Below are 27,899 nucleotides of genomic sequence, written 5' to 3'. Positions count from 1 at the left end.
CATTTTAATTGTCCCTTATCTTATTCTAAAAAATCATGTAAGATAGGGATATAAAAGTGTTCTAAAAAATAAGTTGAAAGTAATATGTTATTACAAAAAAAAATATTATTTTCATGCATATTTCTCGAGTACACATGTGAAATGACATTATTATGTTTATTGAAAAAATATTGTGTCATATAATAAAAGGGCACAAAATTAAAGTTACAAATTATTTGACACCTTAATTCGATTTGTATCCCTTTACTAAATCATCAAGGATTGCAAGAACAGTTTAGTATATGGCTGAGGGTTTCTTATTCTGGTCTTGGAATGGTTACCACTGGGCCCAAATTGGTTCTTTGGTGCACAATTGCTGAACTCATCTGTTAAGTACAAAGAAGGAATATATCTCAAAACAGGCGGCGACAACACATAACGTTCCTTTGGTATGGGTATATGGTTGTAGTGGTTCTACTTAATTCATATCCTGGTTCAGCCTTTTTTACAAAGTTGATTATTTTACCAAAACTGTGGTTTGATGTATTGAGATTGACCACCATCATCAAACTCTTTTTTAGGTTTGATGGCTGTTTTGGTGTTATAAACCAAGAGTATGTAGTCCATGATGATAATTGAGGTTTCATTTGTAATTGGATTACTAGTTAGTTTCCATTGACAAATTGAAGTGGGAGCAGAAATCTTTAATCTTGCTTTAATCTTCTGCATGACGTACAATTCTTCAACAGTATAATCAATGGAAGAGTCGAGGAGATGATGTTGGCGATGGGTCGGGTTGGGTTGTGTGTGATCCAAATTCATATTCGGGTAAATGCAAATTGAATTTGAACCTAATTTAAACATAATAGTGTCACTCAACTTTAACAATCAATGCTGTGGTTTTGTTTGATTGCAAGGAAAATAAATGAAAGGGAATATAAAATTAATCAATACCAAATTCAAAAATCTTGTTTTTTTTTTGGTACGATATTGTACCGGTCTCCAGAATGTGATATTGTAACTATCTCTAAAATATTCTACCTAAAATAAAATAAAGGGTAATTTATAGCGCCACCCCCTGAAGAATGCCAATATTAGAGGGACACCCCTTCTCTTTCACCAAATTGGACTCGGACCCCTTGCCGTCACTCATCGTTATAAAATATATAAAAAATGCTGACATCAGCAATTCAAAATTTTCTTAAATACCATTTTTCCCTTAAAAATAGGAAAACACCAAAATTGCCCTTAATGGTTGTATTTCGAAAATCGATTGAACAATGAAACTCACAACTCAATCCAGTCACGTCAGTTGGAGAAGAAAGTCGGAGTAGAAGATCCCTTATACCTGATCGATCGGCGGCTGCAACCCCTTCCGCTGAAGGCGCCAAACCTTCTCCCTCACGTCCTCCTTGTCCACCGCTGCTGCCGCCTCTGCTCCATATCCGCCATTGACAGATCCAGCCTCATCGATCCAAATACCGGCAATGGAGATCCGGCCACAACTACTGGTCACCATGACCAAAGCCATCGCCAAGGTCGCTCAGATTCAATCGTAGGGATAGTCAGCCTTGAGGTTCAGAGAGAGAGAGAGAGCTTAGACTCTTTAATGTACTTGTTTTTGTTTCTGTCGTAATTGTAATTTTTCATTCTGCAGAACCCAGAATCAAGGTACACCCCAGCACAAAATGCTCTTCTTCGTGTTTTCACTAGATTAGTAGAAGTTGGCATGGAAAAGGGGCTAGAATCAGAAGATTCTGTTGCAGCTCGTCTTCTAGTACCATCAAACCAAGCTCGTTGTTTGCTGGGTAAAGGAGGTAAAATAATTTCAGAAATGAGGAAAGTAACCGGTGCTGGAGTACGGATAATTGGAGGAGATCAGGTTCCCAAGTGTGCTTCAGAAAATGATGAAGTAGTACAGGTTTGACAGTGTCTCTGTAGAGAGAGAGAGAGAGAGAGAGAGAAGAAGTTGGAACCGCCGATGGTAGCTGTTGTTGCGAACGCCAGTGGTAACTGCTATTGCAGACACTCAGTGAGAAATAACAAGTAAAATATGATTTATTATTTGTTTTCATTAAAAGGGTAAAAATGTCCTTTCAAATATTTATTTAACGGAGACTGACGGCAAAGGGTCCGAATCCAATTTGGTGAAAGAGAGGGGGTGTCCCTCTAATATTGGCATTCTTCAAGGGGTGACGCTGTTAATTACCCTAAAATAAATGGGAGAGAGATGGACATACTAGCGGTTACTCAGGAATAAGGTATACTAACATTTGTTAATCATTGTATTTCATCAATTTTATTCAAGTCATTGGATTCAAATTTATTATTAGAAAACTACAAAATTACACATTATGGGTTTACCTTTATTGATTTAACAAAAGTACATAAAATTGAGCTTAAGTTTACAAAATCAGCTGGTACAGTGTTCTTCAATCCTCTTTCAACTATGGTGATTCTTGCTGGTTTTTTTATTTCGATCACCATGTCTAGTACCCTTCCTTACAATCCCATTCACCCCTACACGGCTATGCCTGCTGCAACCAAAACCCATTTCGTAACCACCATGCCTCCACCCCCTTCCCAGCCCATCTACGACCCACAAATCCCAGCCCCCTCTCCCTTGTTTGCTCCCGGCGATGAGTGTAGATCCTCATCATGCATCTGCAGATGTGATACATCATCGATGTATTATCGCAGAAGAGTTGGGCTGGAGCACCGGTGCAAGCCGGATATTGAAGGGTTGGGAAAAAATGAATTGCAGAAATCCAAAGAACAAATCCAACACTTGGTCTATAACACCGTTGAGATCCCAATATCCATGGCATCACGAATGATTCTGATTGACGAATTCGCAAAAACCCAACCGAGAATCGTCAGCCATTTAAGCAATAATAGAAAGTAAAGTTACCATGTTATGAATGTTTAAACTTTAGACTTTCAATGGCGACTATCACGGGGAAGAGAAAAAAAAAAAAGAATCCTACAGGATTATATGCTCTCTACGAATTTAATTAAAATACTATTTTTTAATTTTTTAATTTTTTTTTTTTTTATTAGAATGAAGAAAGCCGACGGTGAGCCGGTGACAGAGATCCACATTGGGTAAGGTTTGCAGACACGAGAGATGGGGATGGGATTTTGCAGGTTGCAGGTGAGCTGGGAAATGCGGTGGGGGCATGGTGGTGTCGTAGGAAGTGGCTGGTCGAGTTACAGGATAAAGAAGGGCCAGGTGGGGCCGTGGGGGTCCCTAGGGCTGGAGGAGGAAACAACCGTTGATCCCTTCAATGTCTTCAAGGGTAAAATTTGACGTTCCCACGTAGACACTGAGAGGGGGGTGAATCAGTGATTCTAAAAATTTTTTTATTTGCAATCCAACAAAAGCTTGCACTGCGTAGTTCTAGATTGGTCGGGGCAATCCCGTAATTACCAATCACGCAAACGACACGTCCACCTCACACGACAATGTGGCTAGGTCTACCAGATAATGTCCTACTACTCTACACAACACGCACTTCAAATATATGTAAAAAGGTAAATGTAAGACAATAACACCAGATATACGTGGTTTAGCTAGAGTGCTTATTCCACGGAGGAATACCCATATAGGTTTTCATATTTTTCTTGTTCAACTGCTACAACAGTCCAGGAACCTATCCCTCCTTCAATCTGAGATGCAACTCAGACAAGGGCCACAACCGCACACCCTAGACAAGCCCCAACTTGCTAGGTTCACAATTTTAAATCAATAAAATCCCAACCCAATACATCATTGATCTAGAGTTTCTCAACAATCAATAGACTCTAGAATATAAAATAGGGATTTCAGATACGGATTACCTCAGCCTGTGTAATCCAGTTGATGATTTTTTACTTAATGTATAAAAGAATAACACGCTTAAACCATCAACATAGTAGTAACAATACTCCCCCCCCCCCCTTTTTTTTTTTCTTCAAGGTATGTTATATCTCACACGCTCAATCTGCCATGCTTCTCTTCATCTATAAACAGCTCTCGCTATTTCTCACTTCTTTTTTTCTTTTTTTTTTTTCTTTGCTGCCTTCAATAGTAGATTAACGAATCTGCAGCATAGAACTTTAAAGAAAAGCTGCAAAACTCACTCTCATTCTCGGTCTCTTCTTATCGAGCTTTTCTCTTGATTCAATAAAGTCGCACGCAAAAAGAAACAAGTTATATCATAATCCAATTTTAAAAATGGTCGCACTTCTATTCAATCTCGGACTCAAGCTTGGAAAACAATTGAATACAATGACCTGCTCTCCATCTACTTAATGCGCAAAAATCTCCGAACTTCCCAACTAACCTGTCCATCTGTCTTTGAGAAAAACAGTTATTCTGTTGTATAGAAGGGTCCCACCTTCCTTTTAATCTTTTCTTTCTTTTGGACGGTAGTTGCTGTCCATATCTTAAAGGAGTCATAGTGACCCCTTTAATTCTTCTTGGGCAGTAATTGTTCACTCACAGGAGAAACCCATGTCAGGATAGGATTTCTATTTTAACTTAAAAACATGTTGAGCTGGTCCCACCATTAGATGCATTAGCCTCCTTAGTAGAGTAAACTTTGGTTGATGCACATGTATGAATGAAGAGTCCCTGCTGATCTCATCGTCATCTTCAACTAGGTTGTTGTCCATCTCATATTTGATTTCACTTTGAAATTGAACCAATCCAATGGGTTCCATTTTGAAATTGAACCAATCTAATTAAATTGAATTAGACCAATGAAATTGAACCAATCTAATTAAATTGAATTACACCAAGGAATTGATTGTGTTCCATTCAATTTAGACTCCATCACCATACGATTGCCAACAATGACAACAATTGATCTAATTTCTCAACAAAATTGTTCAAAAGTAGTGAAGAACACACTGTCTGTACTGGTTTTGTAAATCCAAACTCCATTTTTTTGTACTTTTGTTAAACTGAATAGTAAGTTGGTAGATTTATAAAGTGAAACCTAATAGTGTGTAAGTTGTAATTTTCTATAATTTATCAATAGTATAGATCTAATCTAACAGTCAATAAACATTAACATATTTTATTCTTGGGTAACCCGCTAGCTTACCCACCCTTTTCCCATAAATATATCAAAAAATTTCACTAATTCTCATTTTACTTTGCAATTATTTTTTTATTTGTGAAATAAAATAAATTTACATTAAAAAATATATTTACGAAATACGATAAAAGCATTAAGTAAATCATATAATTATGATTTTAAAACTTTTTCTTTTCTTTTGAAATGTGATGTTACTTCTCTTCACATCCCTTGTTGACAAACTGAAACTACCTAGCTCTTTCTTAGGTCGACGTGACATGATACAATTTGACACCATAGCTTACCATGCATAGCTAAACTCAAAAAAGTCTTAAATGGTGTTATAGTAATTTTCATTTTTCATTTTCATGTGAAATTAAAAAAATAAAAATGATTAACTCATGTTATATGGAACAGTGCATGGCAACTAAATGACCATTTTGCTGAACTTTTGAGAAACACTTTTTTCGCTTCATAATTGCCACGTGATAGTCCACATAACAACCAAATTAATTTAAATGTATAAGGCCATGATTGTCTAATGATATCTCTATAAGTGTATTTAGAACTCATTTGCGCCTTCTTTTAATTACCACTTGCTTTATTCCTAAAAGTTCTTTACATTAGTTGTATAAAAGGGTTTCAAAAATAATGTGAAAATGATATATAATAAAATCATTTTTATTATCAAAGATCATCGTCTTAGGCCTTTTCTGAGTACATATTTGTGAAAATGATAGTTTATCCTGATTTAATAAAGGATATTATACTAAAAGGGTAAAAAAAAAAATTTATAATGTTTTATATAAAATATTGTAAATAGTTAATTTTTTTTTAAAGATTAAAAATTATTTAACACCTTAAGAGGTTGTTTATATAGCTAAGAATATGATCAATTGAAAATTAAACAAGAAAAATATATTATATATGATCAGTTGACAATGGGATGGGGCATTCACCATTGTGTTGATCCTAGCAAAACATTCATTTAGGCTCTTTTTTGTTGCAAAGGAAATTTAAAGGGAAGGGAAGTGACATTTTCATACTCTAAAAAGAAATGTTTATAATCATTACCCCATGTGATTGCATAAACTACTTAATTTTTTTTTTATCATATTTAGTAATGATATATTTCACATGTAATTTTTTTTTATATATATATATTATAGCAAAGGGTTTTGGATGCAAAGTAAAGTGAAATTTTATAACCAAATATGGAATAATTTAAAATTAATGTTGAAGTCACATGGGTAATTATTATATATATTTCTTTTTTAAGTGTGAAAATTTGACTTCCCTTCCCTTTAATTCCCCTTACAATCAAACATAGCCTTAACTACCTTGTTGCCTCTATGGAATTAGAAATTTTTGTGGTCATTTAGAGTTGATCTTGGTTTCATGTCAAGTCGGATTCAACCAGAATCAAACCTATACATGGTTCTAAAAATCAGATTGAATTGGTCAGTATTAGTTGGATCAGAATGGTGTTGTCCTCGATCAATCCTTGATTCTGACCTTTTCAATCTCAATACAATGCCAAAGTTTAAAAATAAAAATGTAATAAAAAATTATTTTTTTCTTTTTTTAAATGAGAAATTAATCTATCCGATACGATCTAATCAGACTGATCCAAATTGATATCAAAATGGTATTAGCTTTGATCTCAAGACCGGTCTTAAGTTTTAAAACCTTGAACCTAAATCACTAGAGCCTAATATCTTGAACCTGAACATAGAAATATCGGATCAAGTGTTCATTTTGAGTTAGCAAGTCAGGTTAGATTTTGATAGCTTCAAACGAGAACATATTCTAGCTAAATTAAGGGCCAAGCGTTTGTACCAAACTGGACACAACTGGCCCCTATGAAACTGGGCAGGTTTTAACCCTTTTTCACTTCTCTCGCTGCCATACTACTCTTTATTGAAAAATTAACCCCTAATTAAGTATTTGTTTTCATTTTCCTTCCTATTTTATTTGTGGACGGATCAGGTTCATGTACGAGAATGTTCTCGTATGTCGCTGATCGTGGATTTAGAATTTATTAAATGGAGAGAGAGAAAATTGATTTAAAATCTAAATCCATGGACAAGGTTCATTCTCATACATTCTCGTACATGAACCTGATCAGCTCTCTTTTATTTCCTTTGTCAAACCTTAAGGCTTAAGCTTTCTAAGGAGGTTTGATTCAATGTAAGCCACAATACGAATGCAAGACATTTTAAACATTAGATTAGAATCACTTTAATACGAATGTACTACCCTTTTTGAATTGTTAATGCTCTTTAACAAAATATAATTGGCACCTTATCCAACTCGACCGTTATGGCTGGGGCAAGCAAGAGGGTAAGTTCAAAGATCCTTTGCACTCATGTTCACCTAAATGTACACTTCATCTGCTAAAATATTTATCCTTTTTGTTTCTATCAGGGTTTAAAGTATTGGTCCATATCATATCATATCGGTCGATACATCCCTTATTGATACAATACCTACTGATACGATACATGAAATTTTTAAAACCCTTTTGTATCAATATGTATTTTACGATACATATCGATACACAACGATAATCATCGATATGTACCGATACTCTATGAAAAATTCAAAATCGAAGTGAAATGTACTTTTTGGTATGTATCGGTACGTATTGGTGTGTATTGATATGTATCGGTGTGTATCGACCGATATGGTCATAAAATGACCAAAATAGGTATTTTTTAAGAAAAACACATTTTTTTGATATGGCTTTGTTTCAAAGTTGCTGTTAACAATTTTTCTCTAAGTAAAGTGGAAATCAAGGTTGGGAACAAGGATTTTACATTTATGGAACAACTACAAACCTTGGATTCTCAGTGCGATACTTTCAATTTACTATTTATGCATAATACATGTTATATATAATCTTTTTTAACTATTTTTTTTATGCAAAAGTGTATAAAAAAGTGTTTTATATCCATTTATGTGCGAATTTTTAGCGTATCGCAATACATATCTTAATTTTAACTGATCGATACGACGATCGATACAGATTTTTTAATCCTTAGTTTCTATAAATGTCCTATTCTTATTAATGACAGAAAATGAAATAAATATTAGCACTGGAAGCATAAGGTCAATTGAATATACACATAGAGATATCAACTCGAGAAGATTTACCATTTACTTATTTCACCTCTCCTGTCAAAAACTTTAACCCGTAGGCCTTAAGGATTTGTTTTCAGTTTCACAACTAATTTTCCTTGTGAAACCTTGAGGCCTAGAAATTTGATTCAATGGAAGCGACAATATGAAGGGGATATGCTCTCAAGCAGGGGACCATTAAATACAAAGGTGACCCCATACATCATGGGCGATGTGAGATGGGATAGAATGATTACCCGCGGAAAAGAGATTCTAACTCCACTCACTATAGATGCTATTAAACATTGGTCACATGTATAATCCCAAGTTTGAATTATTAATGCTTTTTTTTGTAGGAAAAAGTTTTCCTGAGCCATGCAGTGAATTTCTGTGTGGATCCGACAGAGGGGACTCCACTCGCGCTTCCCCTACCCCACACCTCTCGAGCTCTCCGGATACGCCACGGTGAACAGGACATTGTGGGTCCTAAACTTTAAGTGCTCTTTAACACCAATCCAACGGTCCTAAAACGGCTACACTACTGTAGATGCTTTCACGTATGATCACCCTTACTGATCGTTCTTATCGTTAGATTGGAATAAAATAACGGACAAGTCCCAACACTTTCATTCCAATCCAATAGTTGATAATTGATATATAGTTGACATAGTGCCACGTGGAGATGTTCTCCTCGTTGGTTACTCTTCTACTTTTCCTGTTAGCGCGCTTCTTGTTTTCTAGAGAAAAGAGCAGCGTCACCTTACTTTTCTTCAACTCTCATTGGTTTTTTAAAAGGAATTTTATAAAATCGGATCAGAAATCAGAATCTCAGCACCGCTTAGCTTTTTAAATTTCACACTTCCCACCGTTCAATCCAGCCTTGCAATAGACGAGGTTCTCCACTCTTTCTAATCTCTATACGCATAAGCATTAACGATATCATCAGTTTCTCTTCCTCTCTCGTTGTGTAGCATCTCTTTGTGCTTGGTTTCCTTTATTGCTTTTCAGGGAATCGATTCGGTTCATGATCGAGGGTATGTTTACACTTGCCTTTTAATTCTAATGTTAGAGTTTCGATCTGTTAGATTTTTTCTCTCCTGGGTATTGCCTGTTTTCAATCTCTTTGTGCTTATGTTATTGTTAATAATTTTTTTCTGATTGGAAATTTGAAATGACCTAGAGAGCACTTAGGGGGTTTTTGTGGGGGGGGGGGGGATTTTGTTGGGTTCAGGAAGAGGTATGATTTGGGTTCTCTGATTTATTTTAAGATTTTCATGGATTAAAATGGCTAGCTTGCTTATTTGATAATGTTTGAACTTTGAATCCTGATGCCACAGATTTTATTTTATTTTTTGGTTGTGCAAGATGGATGATTTGGGCTTCTCTTATTATTATTATTTTCAAAAATTTGTTCCTATTTGGTCCAATTCTGCATTTCCTATCGTAGAGGATGAATTCAATTGAATTAAAGATGTTAGCTTGTTTATTTTGTAATGTCTGAATCTTGATACCACAGATTTCTTTTAGAGAGAGAGTAGAACCAGAACCCTAACAGGGAGTGCAAGGAAATTTTTACCATGGATCCCTACCGCCAGAACGGCAAGGAGAATAAGAAAATGGATGAAGGCACGTCAAATTTGAACACAGAGGGGAGGTGGGGCTCCTGGGTTATGGGAAATCCGAGCCCACCTCAAGCCCATCCAGCCAACCAGAAGGCTGGGACTTGGGTTGCGGGAGAAGCGATTCCTTCTTCTGATCCAGCGACTCATAATGCTAACTACATGAACTACTCTGTTCCTCCGGTTACTAATGGCAATGTTGGTGGTGGTTATGGTGGCAGCAGCATGCCTCGACCTGCCAATCCTTACGTCCAGACATCTCCTGGATCATCCGGGAAGGGTGAGTAATTGTTATCAATCATATCTTCTGAAGCAATTAATTGAAGGTATCCGGTTTTGCTTACATTTTTTACTTTCTTGATTGTTGGTTATGTGTTCAGGTCCTATGGATACGGTTCTTAATGTGTTGAGTCGTTGTGGGAAAAAGGTTGAAGGCTGTGCCAAAAAAGCTGATGGTATTTCTGGAAACGTCTGGAATCACCGTAAGTCCTATGCACACATGGTTGATTCCGTGTTCATTACATTTTAGTTTTTCTTGTATCCATCTATTTCATAAATGTCATGCCATTATTTGTACAGATTTTACTAAGCACAGTTTTATCGTTGCATGGAAGAGTTTAGTAGGGGGGGATGTTTCTTGAAATTGATATTAAATTGTAGGTTGCCTTTGGTATTTGTTGCATCTTATGGTTGTATGGTACTTTTTTTGTTGAGTTCATTTCTCTTTGAACCTATTCTCAGTATATCATTTCTTTGAGGAAGGACAAAAAATATATATATATATATATATATATATGATACCAGATTACAGGATCGAGATATACCAAAATCCAGGGAAATAGGGATCTCCTGGTTCTGTATGGTAATCAGGACGAGATAGGTGCAATACCTTATTCCGATCTAGCAAGGAGACTTACACTAAGATAGGTGTAATACCTTACTTAGGACTAATTCGTGCTAAATTAAATAAACAAGAAAACAAAGAATAAAGCCATAGACTCAGAAAACTAGAATATGGAATTATGGAAAATAAAAGCTGCTTAACTAGATTTATTTCTCAGAATCAAGAGGCGCGACTGTAGGCTTTGATCTAAGGATAGAACAAGAAGCTGTTGTATGCAGAAAGCTAATAATGCAATCAAAATTAATATATTTGAAAATAAAGTGTACAATATTTGGAGATTTTGATCCAGAGTTCTTGAATCGTTGGCTAGGTTTGGGTTTAAAGGTTTGAGAAGAAGAAGGGTATTTGGTCTTAAGAGTCTTTGAGCTGCAGGTGGCTAACCTTTGAAGGAAGATCAGAGACTTGAGATGATCGGAGCCTGCTGTTGAAGATCGTCGGAGCACTTGGAGGTCCGGCGGATCAGTTGGAGATCTTAGAAGAACTTGTGCAGATGAAGGATTCTTCTGCAGAGCTTCTCTCTCCTAATTTGTCAGTTCTAATTTTTCAAGTGCCTTTGGGTGATGGGGTGATGCTCCTTTTATAATGCAAGGAGGCTCATTTGAATTACATGTGAGTTTTCGGTGCATTTGGGTTTGGAACAGAATATAATTTAAAATAGTGCCTAATTTCATTAAGTACTGTACACTTGAATTTGGAACACTGTTTGTGGCATTGTTGGCGCCGAAAGTTGGAGTTGCTATCAACAAATGATTTGGAATCTTCAATGATCTTACCACGGCATTCCACATATCAAGGATATTGTTCTTCGTATTGGTTTGATCAAGAGGTTTGTATCCTATTTGTTTAAGCCGGATATTGGCCTTTGACCTGGGACAGTAACAGTACCTCCTTTCCTTAATAGGTCGTCCGAGGTTATTTGACTAGGTGTGGTTTTTACGACTACACCTGTCGGCTATTTTATGACCGTCCTAACAGACGTTAAGGACCAAATTAGGGTTTGGTCGAAGAAGACTTTGATTTTGTAGCCCGACGAGATCTTCGTGAGGTTACTTCTTTGAATTTGCTGGAGGAGGATGCCTTGGAGCTGGCAAGCACAAAGTCAGGGTCATTCTAATATAGATCTTGGCCATAGCATTGTTCATGGGCTAGCATTGATCCTTTGAGGGTGTTGAGGCTGTAGGCACCATTGTTAGAACCTTCTTTGTCTGAATCGGAACCGAGTTCAGCCAGTCGAGCAATGAGGGCTTTCTTCTCACTTTTGATACTCGATTTTGATGTACTTTGAAGTGTTGGAACAGGTTTCAGACCTCTGAGGCTTTTGATGAGGGACGTCCTTTCACATTTGGAGACGTCACAGTTGTCCCACCATTTGACGTTGAAGGTTCGGCAAAGAACTGGGGCAATCCAGTTAGGTGACTGGTAATCATAAATTTGATATTCCCAGAAAAGTATCCATGCCAATCGGCAGTGGAGAAAGAACCGGAGGAGGTTAGGTTGGTGAGGTTGGAGGCTTGTATTTTGACAAAATATTTGGAAAGAATCTTGTATTTGTGGTGGTAGGATCTCAATCATATGACCATATTGATCCCACCATTTGGGGAACCAGAGGGGAGTTTGGTTATTGAATCTGTACTCAAAACAGAAGAACCAAGAGTGGCGGTTAATTCTGTTTTGAAAGCAGAAGGCTTTGAACCAGGCGTCCTGGTAATCGAAATATGTAAAAGTTTGTGGGCTAAAGGTATTTGAAAAACTTCTTGTATTAAGGGGATGACTGCCCCAATCTTGGAGTGTGAGAATTTTGCATATGGTTATAGTTGTATGTGTAACCAAAGTTTGATCATTTTTGTCATAGTTGAGTTTTTATTTGACAGAGTCAGTTTCTACGAGGATATATTCGTAGAATTCTTGGGTTTTTGCAGAAGAGTTGGAATGGTGAAGCCATCCTTTATAAAAAATTTGTTGTGCCATACTGATAGGTGAGTCAGTAAATTTGAATAGGGGTTCTTCAATGATGAAGAGATCTTCTTTGCATGGTTTTTCATGGTATTGGCTTTTGAGTTTAGAACCTTTGGCTGTTTGGGGAGGCTTGACTTGAGTAGTTTGTAGGCTAGAGCTTGCCTTGTTTGTGGTTTGGAGGGGACCAACGGCTGAGGAAATGACCACAGCATGAGAATAGGGTTTATTTGCAGAGGCCAACTGGGATTGGCTTCTAGTAACTATTTGGTTGGAAGGTGCTGCAGAGGCTACGGAGGCACTATAGCTGGATTTGGTTTTGACAATAGAATTTGAGGATGTGGACTCCTTAGGGGGAGCCATCCTGATAAGGTTGATTTGAAGAGTCTGACCCTATAGGAATTCACGGGTAAGAAAGTCAGGGACAAAATTGGATTCCCCTTTAATATACTCTATTTGAAATTCAAAAATTGATAATATAGCTTGCCATCTGACAAAGATTTGTTTTGATGCAAGATTTGAAACATCATTTTGCAAAACATATTTAGCCGCGCTACAATCAACACGAACTAAGAATGGTTTATTTAATAATGTATTTTGAAATTTTTGTATACAGAGAACAATCGATAAAATTTCTTTTTTAATGGTACTGTAATTCTTTTGAGCAGAATTCCAGATACCAGAAGTAAATTGGACTAATTGTTCTTTATTATCATTAGGAAATTTTTGTTTGAGAATTCCTCCGTACCCAATATCTGAGGCGTCGGTTTCGACTATCTTAAAAGCCTCAGGGTTAGGGATGAATAAACAGGGGATTTCTTTGACTAATTTTTTAATAGTTTGTACGGCTGAGGTTTGGGCCGTAGTCCAAGATGTTGGTTTCTTCTTGAGCCGAAGGTATAAGGATTCGGCTATTTTGCTGATTTGAGGAAGAAAATCACGGACATTATTTAAACTTCTTAGAAACCTTTGTAATTGAGTTTTGCCAAAAATTTGATCAGAGAATTTTTCACCAAAGGTAATGGCACGGTCGATAGGGGTAAGAGTACCATTTTCTATCAGATGACCAAGAAATCTTACTTTGGTAAGGAAAAATTCCATTTTTCTTTTGGATAAGACTAAACCATTTGATTTAATAATTTGGTAAAATATTCTCAAGTGTTTGAAGTGTTGCTCAATTGAATTTGAGAAGACCAGAACATCATCAATATAGACAATAGTGAATTGTCCGTGAGAATTGAAGATGTCATTCATAATCTTCTGAAATTCACTTGGGGCGTTTTGAGGCCAAATGACATAACATTCCATTCATATAGGCCAAAGGGAGTTGTAAAGGCAGCCTTGTACCTATCCTTTTCATGAATATGGATTTGCCAAAAATCAGATTTCATATCGAATTTTGAGAAGATTTTTGCTTGGTAAATTATTTGTAAAAGGTCCTTTTGGTTTGGAATTGGGTATCTGACCCATTGGAGGGCGTCATTTAATGGTTTGTAATTAACAACTAGCCTAGGGGTTCCTCGTTCAATTTCGGTAGCTTTATTAACATAAAAGGCTGTACAACTCCAAGGAGAAGTACTAGGCCGAATGAGATTTTTAGTTAGGAGGTCATTAATCTCTTCTTTGCATGTTTTAAGAAGAGTTTGGTTCATTTGGGCTGGTCGAGCTTTAGTTGGTATTTGAAGATCTGAAAATCCTGAAGCATATGGAAGAGAGACCATGTGTTGCTTACGATGCCAGAAGGCATCAGGGACATCATAACAAAGGTTGGACTCGTATTTGGATCTGATTTGATTAATTTGGTGAATGGTTTTGGGATTTTTAAGTTGATCAGAAATCCGTTGGTGCAGGAGTTCTGTTTTAAGAAAATTTATTTGTTTAATTTTGTTGAGATTTTGGTTTGTAGAGTTTTGAGCCTGTAAGAAGGGAAATATAATTTTTTGACCTTGGAATTTTGTTGTAATCACGTCTTGGGTAATTTTGAAAGGTTTAATTTTTTCTAAGAATGGTTGGCCAAGGATTATGGTTTGGTCAAGGTATTTTGCAAGAATGAAAGTTTGAGGAAGACAGAGGCCTTGATTACAGACATGGGTATTTGAGAGTTTGTATTGGACATTCAACCCAGATCCATTGGCCGTATTGAGGCGTTGGGTTGTTCGTTCATAGAACTGGGTTGGAATGGCTCCCTCGTTGATACAGTCGGCATTAGCTCCTGAATCAACTAAGGCAATAGCAGAAAATTTGAATGAGGTGTTAATTACTAGGGTTATGCGAATATACCAATTTTGGCAGGTAATGGTAGCCACAAAACCAGGGATTGTAGGATTTGGTTCAGCAAGTTCTTGATTTGCAAAAGGATTTATTAATGGTTCATTATTTGAAGTTGAAGCTTATTGGTTTTGTTGTCAGTTTAAGAAGGCTATTTGCTGTTTGATTTGTTTTATCTCATACTGCAAAGATGCAGTGGTAGTTTCAAGGACTTTGATTCGACCAGAATGATCGGAAATATGAGGTTTTGATATTTTGTCGAATTTCTGCATAATTTGATTAAGATTGTAAGGTTGAGGGGAATTTTGAGTAGAAACATTGTTTCTGAGATGTTCGAGGCAAGCCTTTTTTTTGTTCTGGGTCTACCAAGCTATCGATATAATAAAAAGTATTTGAGTTAGGTGATGCATAGAGCATCCGGACTGATTTGGGAACACAGTCTTCACAGCTGAGACCAATAATACAAGAATCACAAGCACAAGCTTGGAAATTCTCCTTATTGGAAGAACTAGAAGAAGTATGTTCAGAAGCTTGAATTTGATTAAGTTTGTAATTTTCATCTTCAGAAGAGGCTGAAGAAGTTTCTTGAAAAAGGGCAAGGATTTGAGTTTTATCTTGCTCGAATATTTGTAAGAATTAATTTTGTTTGAGACTCTACAAAATTTGGCAATATGGCCTGGTTTGCCACATCGAAAACATCCTTGAGAAGTTTTGGATATTTGGAATTTTTAGGTGCCTTGAAAGGCTTCCTGTATTTGTTATGCTTGGGTTTGTACGAACTTTTATGATAAAACTCAGGGGTTGTGAATGGTTTGTGAGACACATATTTCTTGGATTTGTGAAGATTTTTATAATATTTGCGAGAAGACTTGTATTTATGTTTTGTTGGAGGTCTAAGGGGGGGAAAACCAAATTGTTCGCAGAATCCTCCTAATTCTGGTTTGTAAAATTTGTTTTCCTTATGGATCTGTTTCTTTAGTCTAATATCAGTACAAAGGGTGAGGCCTTCTTCATGGATTAGACTAATGATTTGGCCATAGGACATTTGATCATAGGGAATAATCCCATCATTTTCTTTCCTAAGGCGTTGTTTGATTTTTTCAGAAAGTAAAGTTGGTAATCCTGTAAGAAATTTTTCTTTCCAACATGGAAGGTTTGCGTCCGGTCTGGTTAGGACTTTGGTTAAGAAGGTGCCTTTGTACCATTTGAAATCATGTAATTTCTTACATCTAAGGTTTGATAATTGTTCAGATGTTCTATCTTTGAGACGAGAAGGGTTTCCTAAAAAGTAATTTGCAATGCTGAAGATAAGAGTATTAACAGCATCCTCAATAGGAATTCCTTCAGCATCAAGAAGGGGGGTCCCTTCGGGTATTATTTGGACAACCATTAAAATTTCAGTTTTTTGGACGTCAGTCAGGACATAATCCCACCAACCTCTGAGTTGGCCAGTAAAGCCAGAAACAAGTAGGGTAGCTACAGCACTATCAGGTGTATTTTTGATACGATGTGCGTTGCTAACCATGGTCATCTCTTGGAGTTTGTTCATGAGATTATGTTCAGACAGACCACCTATGTTCCATTCATAGATGATACCACTTTGATAGGAAGCCTGAGGAGCAGTTCCTCTAGCTTCTATTTGAAGGTCAGGGAAGACTGGATGTTGGGTTGAGCTTTGACCAATTTGGTTGATTTGGAAAAAATTCTCTTCGTCAGAACTCGAAGAAGAGTCTGAAAAGCATCCTATAATGGTGCGAACACCTCTATTGTTTGATTCAGCCGAAGGTTCAGCTGAAGGCTGATTTTGAATAGGCGCTTGTGGATTATTTGTTTTTAAATGTGCTTCAGCAGCATTCAGAATGGTAAGGCGTTGATTAATTTGGTCTAGGACGAAGGATTTGTTACGAGCGAGTTGTTGTTTTTGGGGAATATTATAAGGTTTGAATAAAGGAACAGAAGTTGGAACCGGAGCCGGTGTTATAGATGAATAAACCATTGGTTTTGGTTAGACTAGGTTCTCAACTCTGGATAGTTGATTTCCTATAGTTTGGAGACTTAAGTTTGTAAAGTTTAATTGTTCAATTTGTTTTCTGTTTGGATCATCTTTTTCTGCAACTTTGAATGGAGAAGTAGTTATTTCATTATTTTTGTAATTATGTTTGATGCTTTCCACCGGGGGATGGATAGCAGTAGTGGGTGGACCAGCGCATAGGGTCCAAGATTTGTGAGAAGTAGTTTGAGTACATATCTGATTATGCCAGGGATAGTAGATGTCATTATCCTGGGCATATATATCAAAGTAAGAAGAAAAATACATTTGTTTTAAGGTTTGTCATAAAATTGTACCAATTCGTTCGGATTTGTGCTTGTTGTTCAAGATTGAAGGTTCCTAAGAAGCAGTCTCTTTTTTGTTTGTTTTTAGGTGACTCAAAATCGGTTCTAAGTAGAATTTTGTCAATTTGGTATTCTATGGTTGTTTGAATCATGTGTACTCCAGGATTCTTTGTATCATGATGAGGTGGAGCAGCTACCTCAGATTGTGTGGGAGATTGTTGATCAGGAACCTCAGATTAGGTAGATTCAGGGAAGGTAGTTTCGTAAGTTCCCTGGGCAATATTTTGATTGGTTTGTACTCCAACAAGGTTGGGGATAGGTGGAGTAGTTCTAGTTTGAGAGAACCATCTGCTTATGTCAGAAGAAGTCGATGCATCTGAGCATGATCTTCTGGTGCTACTTTGGTAGATAGGAGGGGTTATTTGTCGGTTAAACCGGATGGAAACTAGTCCGTCAAAATCTTGAGATATAGAACGGATACTAGTGTTTGAAACTTGAGGGGGAATTACAGTTGTTTGCAGCTGCCATTCCTTAGGGAAAGCAATATCTTCCCAACGACAAAGTTTAGGATAAACAATTTGACCCTGAATACAATCAGTTTCAAGGTAAAGGGTTTGTCCCTTAGGAGAAGTCTTTCGGGCACGCTGTTGGACAGATTTCATAGCTTTGTATTTGATGCGATGGATGATGGAAATTGGAATGGTTCCATGCATCAATTTGTAACCGTGGGTTTTGAGGTTAAGTTTGAGTGAATGTAAAATATTTGGGTCCTCTAGGGCTATGGACATATTTGGGTAAACATTGAAATGGACAGGTCCATAACAAAGGCTAGTTTCAATGGCTCCCAGAAGGGAATCATTGAACTCAAGGAATCTTTGGTCACGAAGGGCTAACAACATGGAAGTGTTGAGTCCTTCTCGGTGAAGAGGTTTGATGGCTACTTGGACTAAACCAATGTGGACATAATTAAATTTATGATCTTTGTATAATTCTTGTAAGGTATTTGGATCAAAAAGTTGAATTTCTTGTGTTTGAGGGGTGATTAATGGTTTGTTCTACGGTCTTAACTGTTTCGAGGCCGAACCAGTCTCGATCATAGATTTCATTTCTTGAGATTTTTGGCATATTCCAGCTTTGAAGTTGTCGGTCTATTCTTATGGTTTGTTCATCATAATTGAGCACATTAGAACTTGTGCTCGCCTCGCTTGCCGATCTCTTCGGCATGGAGCGGGGAAGACGATTCATAATTTGAGTTTTCTTAATCTTGGGGTAATCTCCTAGATCAAAGTTTTAAGATGGTATTTCTAACATAACTTGGGCACAATCATGGTCTTACACTCTTCTGCCACTCCTCCCAAGAGTCCAAAGGCATATACCGCGTCGAAAAACTTAATAAATAAGATGATTATACAAAAGAAAAGAAATCTGCAAAGAAGTAAACCGAATCCACCACCACCGTGGCTCTGAGATCGCATAAGCGTCTCCTAGCCTAGGGATCGAAGCTTCTGTTTCTATGAGAATCCCGCCCAGATGAAAGATCATACGCGCTGCCCTCGAGTTGCTTCATGAAAAATAGGATATGCATGCCATAGAAGCCCCCTATTGACGTAAAGGGAGGGCGAGGGGTAAAAGCCGTTGGTTGAAGGCACAGGTAATGAATGGGCTTGTTCTGGCATGAGAAAGAAGGAGTCTCCAAAAGCGAGAGTGGTCTACGATCAGCTCGACCGCAGGGTGGTCTACGATCAGTTGAGATCCTTAACAGAAAGGCTATGCATAGAAGCCACTTAATAGGGGGCATTAATGAAGGTTGGCCAGCGGAGGAAGCTTGAACGAGAAAGAAAAATTGAAGTGGGTCGGCCGATGTGGGAAATCCACTTCTTCTCCCACGGCTCAACCTTCTCTCTTTCGGGTCCACTCGTTGTTCCGTTTTTGTTGGGTTCGGCCCCTATTAAGAAACTCATTCTTCAGATCACTCAGGTGGAGCAACGGGAGAGTCTACTTTAGGTAGTTATTCAAAAGAAGAAGCGGGAGAAGTTGATTCGGTTTACTTCTTTGCAGATTTCTTTTCTTTTATATAATCATCTTATTTATTAAGTTTTTCGACGCGGTATATGCCTTTGGACTCTTGGGAGGAGTGGCAGAAGAGTGTAAGACCACGATTGTGCCCAAGTTATGTTGGAAATACCATCTTAAAACTTTGATCTAGGAGATTACCCCAAGATTAAGAAATCTCAAATTATGAATCGTCTTCCCCGCTCCATGTCGATGAGATCGGCAAGCGAGGCGAGCACAAGTTCTAATGTGCTCAATTATGATGAACAAACCACAAGAATAGACCGACAACTTCAAAGCTGGAATATGCCAAAAATCTCAAGAAATGAAATCTATGATCGAGACTGGTTCGGCCTCGAAACAGTTAAGACCGTAGAACAAACCATTAATTTCACTCCTCAAACACAAGAAATTCAACTTTTTGATCCAAATACCTTATAAGAATTATACAAAGATCACAAATTTAATTATGTCCACATTGGTTTAGTCCAAGTAGCCATCAAACCTCTTTACCGAAAATGACTCAACACTTCCATGTTGTTAGCCCTTCGTGACCAAAGATTCCTTGAGTTCAATGATTCCCTTCTGGGAGCCATTGAAACTAGCCTTTGTTATGGGCCTGTCCATTTCAATGTTTACCCAAATATGTCCATAGCCCTAGAGGACCCAAATATTTTATATTTACTCAAACTTAACCTCAAAACCCACGGTTACAAATTGATGCATGGAACCATTCCAATTTCCATCATCCATCGCATCAAATACAAAGCTATGAAATCTGTCTAACAGCGTGCCCGAAGGACTTCTCCTAAGGGACAAACCCTTTACCTTGAAACTGATTGTATTCAGGGTCAAATTGTTTATCCTAAACTTTGTCATTGGGAAGATATTGCTTTCCCTGAGGAATGACAACTACAAACGACTGCAATTCCCCCTCAAGTTTCAAACACTAGTATCCGTTCTATATCTCAAGGTTCTGACGGACTAGTTTCCATCCGGTTTAACCGACAAATAACCCCTCCTATCTACCAAAGTAGCACCAGAAGATCATGCTCAGATGCATCGACTTCTTCTGACATAAGCAGATGGTTCTCTCAAACTAGAACTACTCCACCTATCCCCAACCTTGCTGGAGTACAAACCAATCAAAATATTGCCCAGGGAACTTACGAAACTATCTTCCCTGAATCTACCTCATCTGAGGTTCTTGATCAACAATCTCCCACACAATCTGAGGTAGCTGCTCCACCTCATCATGATCCAAAGAATCCTGGAGTACACATGATTCAAACAACCACAGAATACCAAATTGACAAAATTTTACTTAGAACCGATTTTGAGTCACCTAAAAACAAACAAAAAAGAGATTGGTTCTTAGGAACCTTCAATCTTGAACAACAAGCACAAATCCGAACGAATTGGTACAATTTTATGGCAAACCTTAAAATAAATGTATTTTTCTTCACATACTTTGATATATATGCCCAGGATAATGACATCTACTATCCCTGTTGTAATCAGATATGTACTCAAACTACTTCTCACAAATCTTGGACCCTATGCGCTGGTCCACCCACTACTGTTATCCATCCTCCGGTGGAAAGCATCAAACATAATTACAAAAATAATGAAATAACTGCTTCTCCGTTCAAAGTTGCAGAAAAAGATGATCCAAACAGAAGACAAACTGAACAATTAAACTTTAGAAACTTAAGTCTCCAAACTATAGGAAATCAACTATCCAGAGTCAAGAACCTAGTCCAACCAAAACCAATGGCTTATTTGTCTATAACACCGGCTCCGGTTCCAACTTCTGTTCCTTTATTCAAACCTTATAATATTCCCCAAAAACAACAACTCGCTCTTAACAAATCCTTCGTCCTAGACCAAATTAATCAACGCCTTACCATTCTGAATACTGCTGAAGCACATTTAGAAACAAGTAATCCACAAACGCGTATTCAAAATCAGCCTTCAGCTGAAACTTCTGCTGAATCAAACAATAGAGGTGTTCGCACCATTATAGGATGCTCTTCAGACTCTTCTTCGAGTTCTAACGAAGAGGATTTTTTCCAAATCAACCAAATTGGTCAAAGCTCAACCCAACATCCAGTCTTCCCTGACCTTCAAATAGAAGCTAGAGGAACTGCTCCTCAGACTTCCTATCAAAGTGGTATCATCTATGAATGGAACATAGATGGTCTGTCTGAACATAATCTCATGAACAAACTCTAAGATATGACCATGGTTAGCAACGCACATCGTATCAAAATACACCTGATAGTGCTGTAGCTACCCTACTTGTTTCTGGCTTTACTGGCCAACTCAGAGGTTGGTGGGATTATGTCCTGACCGACGTCCAAAAAACTGAAATTTTAATGGTTGTCCAAATAATACCCGAAGGGACCCCCCTTCTTGATGCTGAAGGAATTCCTATTGAGGATGCTGTTAATACTCTTATCTTCAGCATTGCAAATTACTTTTTAGGAAACCCTTCTCATCTCAAAGATAGAACAGCTGAACAATTATCAAACCTTAGATGTAAGAAATTACATGATTTCAAATGGTACAAAGGCACCTTCTTAACCAAAGTCCTAACCAGACCTGACACAAACCTTCCATGTTGGAAAGAAAATTTTCTTACAGGATTACCAACTTTATTTTCTGAAAAAATCAAACAACGCCTTAGGAAAGAAAATGATGGGATTATTCCCTATGATCAAATGTCCTATGGCCAAATCATTAGTCTAATCCATAAAGAAGGCCTCACCCTTTGTACTGATATTAGACTAAAGAAACAGATCCATAAGGAAAACAAATTTTACAAACCAGAATTAGGAGGATTCTGCGAACAATTTGGTTTTCCCCCCCTCAGACCTCCAACAAAACATAAATACAAGTCTTCTCGCAAATATTATAAAAATCTTCACAAATCCAAGAAATATGTGTCTCACAGACCATTCACAACCCCTGAGTTTTATCATAAAACTCCTTACAAACCCAAGCATAACAAATACAGGAAGCCTTTCAAGGCACCTAAAAATTCCAAATATCCAAAACTTCCCAAGGATGTTTTCGATGTGGCAAACCAGGCCATATTGCCAAATTTTGTAGAGTCTCAAACAAAATTAATTCTTACAAATATTCGAGCAAGATAAAACTCAAATCCTTGCCCTTTTTCAAGAAACTTCTTCAGCCTCTTCTGAAGATGAAAATTACAAACTTAATCAAATTCAAGCTTCTGAACATACTTCTTCTAGTTCTTCCAATAATGAGAATTTCCAAGCTTATGCTTGTGATTCTTGTATTATTGGTCTTAACTGTGAAGACTGTGTTCCCAAATCAGTCCGGATGCTCTATGCATCACCTAACTCAAATTCTTTTTATTATATCGATAGCTTGGTAGACCCAGAACAAAAAAAAGGCTTGCCTCGAACATCTCAGAAACAATGTTTCTACTCAAAATTCCCCTCAACCTTACAATCTTAATCAAATTATGCAGAAATTCGACAAAATATCAAAACCTCATATTCCCGAACATTCTGGTCGAATCAAAGTCCTTGAAACTACCACTGCATCTTTGCAGTATGAGATAAAACAAATCAAACAGCAAATAGCCTTCTTAAACTGACAACAAAACCAATAAGCTTCAACTTCAAATAATGAACCATTAATAGATTCTTTTGCAAATCAAGAACTTGCTGAACCAAATCCTACAATCCCTGGTTTTGTGGCTACCATTACCTGCCAAAATTGGTATATTGGCATAACCCTAGTAATTAACGCCTCATTCAAATTTTCTGCTATTGCCTCAGTTGATTCAGGAGCTAATGCCAACTGTATCAACGAGGGAGCCATTCCAACCCAGTTCTATGAACGAACAACCCAACGCCTCAATACGGCCAATGGATCTGGGTTGAATGTCCAATACAAACTCTCAAATACCCATGTTTGTAATTAAGGCCTCTGTCTTCCTCAAACTTTCATTCTTGCAAAATACCTTGACCAAACCATAATCCTTGGCCAACCATTCTTAGAAAAAATTAAACCTTTCAAAATTACCCAAGACGGTATTACAACAAAATTCCAAGGTCAAAAAATTATATTTCCCTTCTTACAGGCTCAAAACTCTACAAACCAAAATCTCAACAAAATTAAACAAATAAATTTTCTTAAAACAGAACTCCTGCACCAACGGATTTCTGATCAACTTAAAAATCCCAAAACCATTCACCAAATTAATCAAATCAGATCCAAATACGAGTCCAACCTTTGTTCTGATGTCCCTGATGCCTTCTGGCATCGTAAGCAACACATGGTCTCTCTTCCATATGCTTCAGGATTTTCAGATCTTCAAATACCAACTAAAGCTCGACCAGCCTAAATGAACCAAACTCTTCTTAAAACATGCAAAGAAGAGATTAATGACCTCCTAACTAAAAATCTCATTCGGCCTAGTACTTCTCCTTGGAGTTGTACAACCTTTTATGTTAATAAGGCTGCCGAAATTGAACGAGGAACCCCTAGGCTTGTTGTTAATTACAAACCGTTAAATGACGCCCTCCAATGTGTCAGATACCCAATTCCAAACCAAAAGGACCTTTTACAAAGAATTTACCAAGCAAAAATCTTCTCAAAATTCGATATGAAATCTGATTTTTGGCAAATCCAGATTCATGAAAAGGATAGGTACAAGGCTGCGTTTACAACTTCGTTTGGCCTATATGAATGGAATGTTATGTCATTTGGCATAAAAAACCCCCCAAGTGAATTTCAGAAGATTATGAATGACATCTTCAATTCTCACGGACAATTCACTATTGTCTATATTGATGATGTTCTGGTCTTGTCAAATTCAATTGAGCAACACTTCAAACACTTGAGAATATTTTACCAAATTATTAAATCAAATGGTTTAGTCTTATCCAAAAGAAAAATGGAATTTTTCCTTACCAAAGTAAGATTTCTTGGTCATCTGATAGAAAAGGGTACTCTTACCCCTATCGACCGTGCCATTACCTTTGGTGAAAAATTCCCTGATCAAATTTTTGAAACTCAATTACAAAGGTTTCTAAGAAGTTTAAATTATGTCCGTGATTTTCTTCCTCAAATCAGCAAAATAGCCGAACCCTTATACCTTCGGCTCAAGAAGAAACCAACATCTTGGACTACGGCCCAAACCTCAGCCGTACAAACTATTAAAAAATTAGTTAAAGAAATCCCCTGTTTATTCATCCCTAACCCTGAGGCTTTTAAGGTAGTCGAAACCGACGCCTCAGATATTGGGTATGGTGGAATTCTCATTTTAATTGATCAAATAATACCCTCTGCCCCCCCACCCTCCCCAACCCAAAAAAAAAAAAAAAATGAAATCATTATTTACTACCTGAATATTATATTGCTTGCGGGTTGATCAGCATGGTTATGTTTCTTAGCAGGAACATTAGTCATTCATCTTTGATTATACTTCGGTTACAACTTTAGATTTTTCTGAGACATGCCTGTTACTAAATTCTAATCAGTTATCATGTTTTGAATGACAGTGAAAACCAGTCCTAGTCTTAGTGATGCAGCCATGGCAAGACTTTCCCAGGGGACAAAGGTTTTTGCAGAAGGGGGGCGTGAGAAGGTTTTTCAGCAGACGTTTCAGTTGTTTCTAGATGAAAAGCTTCTGAAGGCATATGCTTGTTATCTTTCATCGTCCTCTGGACCTGTCATTGGAACACTCTACATTTCCAACAAAAGAGTGGCCTTTTGCAGTGACAATCCTCTCTGTTATTATCCTACCCCAGGACAGAAAGAATGGTTGTATTACAAGGTATTCTCTTTTCTTTATGGATCCATAGTTTAATAAGTCCTTATTCAGAGTTGTCAACTTTTTATAATTATTGAAATAGCAACATAATTTGGATCAAGAACTCGTTTCTTCCATTAAATTTTACCCTTGTACTCTCAAGTTATATCTTACATTATATGTTTCACTAATTTGACATATAATTTTATGATTGAACTGTGGAACTGCTGGTGACTATCAAATTTCTGTTTTTGAAACTTATATCTTGATTACAAGATAGTTTATACTAGGAGTTCTGACAAATCATTTTTACCCTATTAGAGAGTTAGAGAACTTAACATCGAGAGAGAGCCCAAATTAATCCATCTTTCAGAACCAGTTCAAAATTGCTGTTCTTGAATTCTGAATGAGAGAGTTCGAGAACTTAAAAGATTTACTTTTGGAGAAGGCCCGTGATATGTTATTCTCTCACATTGACATGTAAACATTCCACTCCTAAGTTATATGCAATTGATAGGAGATGTTTGTCCATATTGTATATGATTTCTTTGTTGTGGTCAGTGAACACCAATAAATGTTTTGCACGCAGCAAGCTTCGGGGCATCTTGTCTTGAATTTAGAATAACATTTTTGTCGGAATTCATGTCGTTTAAGTCTGGAAGTGTTGAAAATAATTTCTATCTATGGGTTAATTTCTGTTGCTTTTGGCGAAAAGCTATACTAATGTCAAACAATAAGTGCATCATTGGTATTAGAGCAAAGGATCCAGCCTTCCTCATGTTGATCTAGTAGTAGCCCAATTTCCACGTTGCAGAAATGGCTATGTGTGAGTACTTTCATCAGCTAACTTTGTGGATGGAAGGATTAATGAATGGAAAGTTTGAGAAGATTTGTTATCAACATTCACTGCACTTCATTTGGATTCCATGGAAATAGCCTTCTGTGTTGGGAATTAAGAAGGGAGCTGTTGACTGTGATCTCCTCGTCTTTAAAACAGCATTTACCTTTTCATTATTCATTTGCAACAAGAGCTTGTTGGTGCAAATGCTTTTTATTTGAATTTGTAGCATGACTCTAGGGGCCTTTCTTCTTTATGCTTTTTATGGAACAGAATGTCTTGTTGACATTTGTTGACTCAGTAATAGGGTAACGCTAATTTTCAGAATCACTTCAATTTGTATTATTAATTTTTCATGATTAATCCAGTTAGGGAAGAACACCTTCACCTATCCTAATGGGAAGGAAAAACTTGGTTTTCTGTTATGTTAAAGTGAAAGCTGAAATCAAGCTAAAGTGCAGCCACTGCTGCTATCAATACTTGTCCATATAAATTGTTGCTTTCCATACATCATCCTTCTGTGACTGCTGCTCCTTCATGGCTTCATATCCATACCTACAATAGTCTCTTGTTTTGCTGCCAAAAGTCCCAACTATCTTGTATATAAAATAGCAGCTTTACTACATATTTAGTTTCAAGTTAAAATAGCTTGCCTGCGTTTGCCATTCGTTAGCTTTGCTGCTACCATGGTGCTAATAGCCATGCCTGTTGTAGGCTGTTCCTGCACGCATGACGTTTATATATGGATACTCTTTTGACCCTGAAAAGAGTAGTATAATTTCATGTAGATAGAACAAGGTTTGTTACTCTGCCCTTTACATGTGGTACGGATTAGAGCCATGGTGCCAGTAGTAGAATTATCACAAGTCACCTATTTTATCAACTTCCTCTTCTATTTGATATGTTATATGGTTATGTAATTTCTTTCTTTTGTGATTATGTGGTAATCCCTTTTGTTCAAGCTTTTGGCTCTAAATGCATGAATATCCAGGTGGCTGTGCCGCTTGATCAGTTGGTAGCAGTAAATCCTTCTTCTAACAGAATGAACCCTTCTGAGAAGTACATCGAGGTCGTCACTACAGATGGCCATGAATTCTGGTTCATGGGGTTTGTATCATATGACAAGGCACTCAAGAATCTGAGTGAAGCTTTACAGCAGCATGGTGCCTTTTCGCGTGGAAACCTACAAAATTAGTTACTTTGTGTACCCCCCTTGTGTGTTGTAAACTGGCATATGTAGAATGTATAAAGATGTAATATTTCGGGAGGATAGGATTCTTGGATTTGCCTATCTGAAACGTGGGTTTGATGATCTAATTTTATACATACGACTTTGCTTGCTGGAGAGTAATACCAGATTTAATACTGTCATTTGGGACGTCTATGGTGACAACAACAATAAAATATATTGATTGGAGGTATAAATAAGGGCTGGAGTATGTTTTAGGGAAAGGATTTTAGTGTGGCTAGGTAAAAATGGAGATCACTCTTTTTGTCTGTACCAACTACAACTACAACAATAGAAAACTTTCAGATAAATGGGGTCGGCTGTAGATCTTTGCTAAACAAAGAAAGGAGAAAGGAAAGAGAAACAGAAAATAAAAGTAAAAAGTATTGATCAAAGCACAAGAAAGTCAAGAATTCTCCATTTGAGGTCATCTTTCTGTCTGTACCGACATTGCTAATTGTTGTGCTTTTGGTGACATACTGATACACATGTAACACATCTATTTCCTTCTGCCTTAGATAAGTTTTAGATTATTACCATGAGTGCCATCATATTCCCTTACTGTGCAAGGTCATTTATTTTACCAAAGAAAAAAAAAAAAGAAAAATGAAAAAGGCCTTTTTTTTTTTTTTTGAGTAAGGCCATTCTTCTTTTTTCAATAGATTTTGAATTAATATTTTGTTTATTCCATTTATGGCATGGAAGTAAACTATCCAAGTATGCATATTTATGGTATTCTCGACCATT

At 37.1% G+C, this 27,899-nt stretch overlaps 1 protein-coding gene across 3 annotated transcripts; it reads left to right on the top strand.

Moving 5' to 3' along the window:
* The first annotated feature begins 8,894 nt into the window (after positions 1-8,894).
* LOC122070981 (GEM-like protein 1) lies at positions 8,895-27,275 on the top strand. 3 transcript variants are annotated; one of them, XM_042635240.1, is made up of 5 exons: positions 8,895-9,196; positions 9,679-10,061; positions 10,162-10,263; positions 24,836-25,110; positions 26,639-26,864. In XM_042635240.1, exons 2-5 carry the CDS (start codon positions 9,740-9,742, stop codon positions 26,714-26,716), a joined length of 777 nt encoding a protein of 258 aa, XP_042491174.1. In that variant the 5' UTR covers positions 8,895-9,196; positions 9,679-9,739; the 3' UTR covers positions 26,717-26,864. The 3 variants fall into 3 exon arrangements, with proteins under 3 accessions (XP_042491174.1, XP_042491175.1, XP_042491173.1); XM_042635241.1 differs by lacking the exon at positions 26,639-26,864 and adding an exon at positions 25,901-26,349; XM_042635239.1 differs by lacking the exon at positions 26,639-26,864 and adding an exon at positions 26,916-27,275 and having other exon boundaries at positions 8,898-9,196.
* The last annotated feature ends 624 nt before the right edge of the window (positions 27,276-27,899 follow it).

The sequence above is a fragment of the Macadamia integrifolia genome, unplaced genomic scaffold (genome assembly GCF_013358625.1).
Source record: "Macadamia integrifolia cultivar HAES 741 unplaced genomic scaffold, SCU_Mint_v3 scaffold_170A, whole genome shotgun sequence".
Classification (NCBI taxonomy): Eukaryota; Viridiplantae; Streptophyta; class Magnoliopsida; order Proteales; family Proteaceae; genus Macadamia; species Macadamia integrifolia.
Note: the sequence above shows the minus strand (reverse complement) of the source record. Positions and strands in the feature narration are given on the sequence as shown.